Source organism: Lucilia sericata, unplaced genomic scaffold (assembly GCF_015586225.1).
Source record: "Lucilia sericata isolate MDLA Ls3-8-SP2 unplaced genomic scaffold, ASM1558622v1 Contig000119F_arrow, whole genome shotgun sequence".
Lineage (NCBI taxonomy): Eukaryota > Metazoa > Arthropoda > Insecta > Diptera > Calliphoridae > Lucilia > Lucilia sericata.
Window position 1 is genome coordinate 434,437 of NW_023994151.1, and position 3,630 is coordinate 438,066.

The 3,630-nt window shown below is 27.7% G+C and overlaps 1 protein-coding gene across 1 annotated transcript; it reads left to right on the top strand.

Moving 5' to 3' along the window:
* Positions 1-1,345: 1,345 nt before the first annotated feature.
* On the top strand, positions 1,346-3,423 carry LOC119600702 (ADP-ribosylation factor-related protein 1). The gene is made up of 4 exons (XM_037951148.1): positions 1,346-1,601; positions 1,668-1,920; positions 1,985-2,156; positions 2,256-3,423. Exons 1-4 carry the CDS (start codon positions 1,509-1,511, stop codon positions 2,338-2,340), a joined length of 603 nt encoding a protein of 200 aa, XP_037807076.1. The 5' UTR covers positions 1,346-1,508; the 3' UTR covers positions 2,341-3,423.
* Positions 3,424-3,630: the final 207 nt, after the last annotated feature.

Consider the following 3,630-nt stretch of genomic DNA (forward strand, 5'->3'; position numbering starts at 1 on the left):
CTATCTATCTATCTATCTATCTATCTATCTATCTATCTATCTATCTATCTATTCTATCTATCTATCTATCTATCTATCTATCTATCTATCTATCTATCTATCTATCTATCTATCTATCTATCTATCTATCTATCTATCTATCTATCTATCTATCTATCTATCTATCTATCTATCTATCTATCTATCTATCTATCTATCTATCTATCTATCTATCTATCTATCTATCTATCTATCTATCTATCTATCTATCTATCTATCTATCTATCTATCTATCTATCTATCTATCTATCTATCTATCTATCTATCTATCTATCTATCTATCTATCTATCTATCTATCTATCTATCTATCTATCTATCTATCTATCTATCTATCTATCTATCTATCTATCTATCTATCTATCTATCTATCTATCTATCTATCTATCTATCTATCTATAATCTATCTATCTATCTATCTATCTATCTATCTATCTATCTATCTATCTATCTATCTATCTATCTATCTATCTATCTATCTATCTATCTATCTATCTATCTATCTATCTATCTATCTATCTATCTATCTATCTATCTACTATCTATCTATCTATCTATCTATCTATCTATCTATCTATCTATCTATCTATCTATCTATCTATCTATCTATCTATCTATCTATCTATCTATCTAATTATCTATCTATCTATCTATCTATCTATCTATCTATCTACTTAACCAACTACATTTGCTCCGGTTTAGGGTAATAATTCCTCACGTATGCATTATTGGTAAACGCGAGTGAAGACAGAGACTTCGTGCCACTTCTGCAGGCAAGAACGGAGACAATCATCACTTCAAACTATACATTTTAAGCAAAATTTTCATTGTCATGTATTGACGTCTTTGGACTAGCACTCTGATTGCCTCTCTGTAATGTATGAAGTGACAATTGACTTTCTCCTAGCACAAGCACATGTTATAGTAGCTTGTCACTTGGGCAATCCCTGGTAGATCGCACCGAACTGCTGGGCAATTTCATATCACATTTCCTTTTGAATAAGTTAACTTTCTAGTTTTAAAGATTTTCGGTTTTAAACAAACCATTTTTTAATTAAATTTATAAAAGCTTGAATTTATATAAAAATATTTTCGTAACATAAGATAAAATTGAGTCAAGAAATTAGGAAAATAATTCAACTATATCGAAAGCTTAAAGAATCCACTCGTAAATAAAATTAAATGAATTCGTTCGAAGAATTCAAATATAATTGAATTTCACGCACGTTAAAACTAATTTACCCTAAGCATACTTCCCTTAAATAGCAACTCTGTCATTTGTTTACATTTAGAAGACGTAGAAAAAAACGAAACAGCTGATCGATGACAACAATCAATTTGTTTTTGTGTCAGCCACCGCCGTCGTACGTGTAAAAAGATATTTTCTTTAATTTTTTTTAAATAAAATCTTAATGAAATTATAAAGAAATTTTGTAAATCATAAATATTACAAAATAAACAACAATTTGCAATGTATACCTTGCTAAATGGTTTCTATAAATATCTAACACAAAAAGATGAATACTGTGTAGTAATATTGGGTTTGGACAATGCTGGCAAGACGGTTAGCTTATAATTACAATAAAATGCTAAATAATTTGTTTATAATTAAAACGCATTTACATTGCAGACTTATTTGGAAGCAGCCAAAACAAAATTTACGAAAAACTATAAAGGAATGAACCCAAGTAAAATAACCACTACCGTAGGACTTAATATAGGAACCATCGATGTGCAGGGAGTGCGTTTGAATTTTTGGGATCTGGGTGGTCAGCATGAATTGCAGTCATTGTGGGATAAGTATTATCAAGAATCGCATGCGGTCATCTATGTGATAGACTCCAACGATAGAGATCGTATGGAAGAATCAAAAGTTATTTTTGGTATGTGATAAAGGATGATAATTAGAAAATTGTAATTTTATAGCGTTTATTTTGTTATAATTAGATAAAATGATACAGAATGATTTGCTCTCGGGTGTTCCTTTACTGATATTGGCTAATAAACAAGATTTGCCTGATGTTATGGGTGTCAGAGATATAAAACCAGTATTCCAACAAGCGGGCGGTTTTATTGGCCGACGTGATTGTCTTACCATACCGGTATCTGCTCTGACGGGGTTAGTTTTATTGTGATAAGAACATCTATATATAAAAACAAATGCTGTCATCTTGTAAGTTTATTTTATTTTGTAATATTTTTATTTCTTTATTGACAGCGAAGGTGTAGATGAAGGCATTAAGTGGCTGGTGGAAGCCATAAAAAGACATTCTATAGTACGACCACCACGCGTGAACGACTGATGATAGATTTGTATTTATAGTTTTCTCGAGAAAGTAAGATAAATGAAATGTTCTTCTTTTTTTTTGTAATAAGCTTTTATTTTTTGAATTAGCTTTATGCTAAAGTATATTCCAGATTATTTTCTACTTTTTTTTTTTTTTGTAAATGTACAAAATATTTATAAAAAAGTATATAAACGAATATTTATGAAATTACTTATAATGGAATTTTTGTAAAAAGGTTATAAACGGTTTTTGAAAAGGTTAAAGCTTTTTAAGGGTTTATACTGTTAATTTTTATGTAGTTAAAAAAGCCCTTTTCGTTGAGAAAAAAGCTTTTAATTCATAAAAACACATTTTTCTTCTTCTATGCGTTAAAACCCTGAAGTCTTCCAAAATCTTTCTAATTAAAATTTTACCCACCTTATTAAATCTTATTATGACAGTAACGTGCATTTTTAATAAATTCCCTAACTGTCATTGGTTGCTCAATTGTTTGATTACCTCTTACTTTTATTATTTATTTAATTATTTTTTTTTTACATATAATTAATACAAATTGCTTTTACAATATAAAACAACACTACACTCACCTTCTCGAAAAACTGAAAACAGTATAAAACTTCTTATCATTTAACATTATTTTAATGCTCTTACTGATAAGAACTTTACCAAATACTAAACTAACTAGATACTCACCTAGGCAAACAGGTATAGCACACATTCTCTTTTATATACTATATATACATAGACAGGAGAAAAGGCACCAGAAGATAAGCTCCCTCACCAAATAATACAAAATTTAAAACAAGGGGTTTTCTCTGTTTTATAAATTGTTCGTTCCACAGTTATAGACATATTTAAGGTCTTTTCGAAATTAAACTTCTTACGGTTTAGATAAAAATAAAATGAATACGTATGATTTTAAAAGGTGTCGAAATTAAAAAATATATAGCTTAAATTTCCTTTTTGTGATTTGTGGTAAAATGTTTAAAGAATTTACAAATAATTATAATTAAAACAGAGAGTTAATATTAGTAATTAAAACAAGTGTGTATAAATTTATTATTAAATAAAAAAAATTAAGGAAAAAATAAATCTATAGTATAAAGATAACACCCCAAACGCATATGTTATCAGTCAGTATTGGTGTTCAATTGTTATTTCTATCATAGTAAAAAATTTGTTATATTTTGATATCTTTTAAAATAATTTCTTACACAAACAAAAAAGTGATTTAGTAATTGTTAAATCATTAATTTAATTTAAGTGAAATAATTGGTATTATTTAAAAGTGTTTGAAAAGGTTTA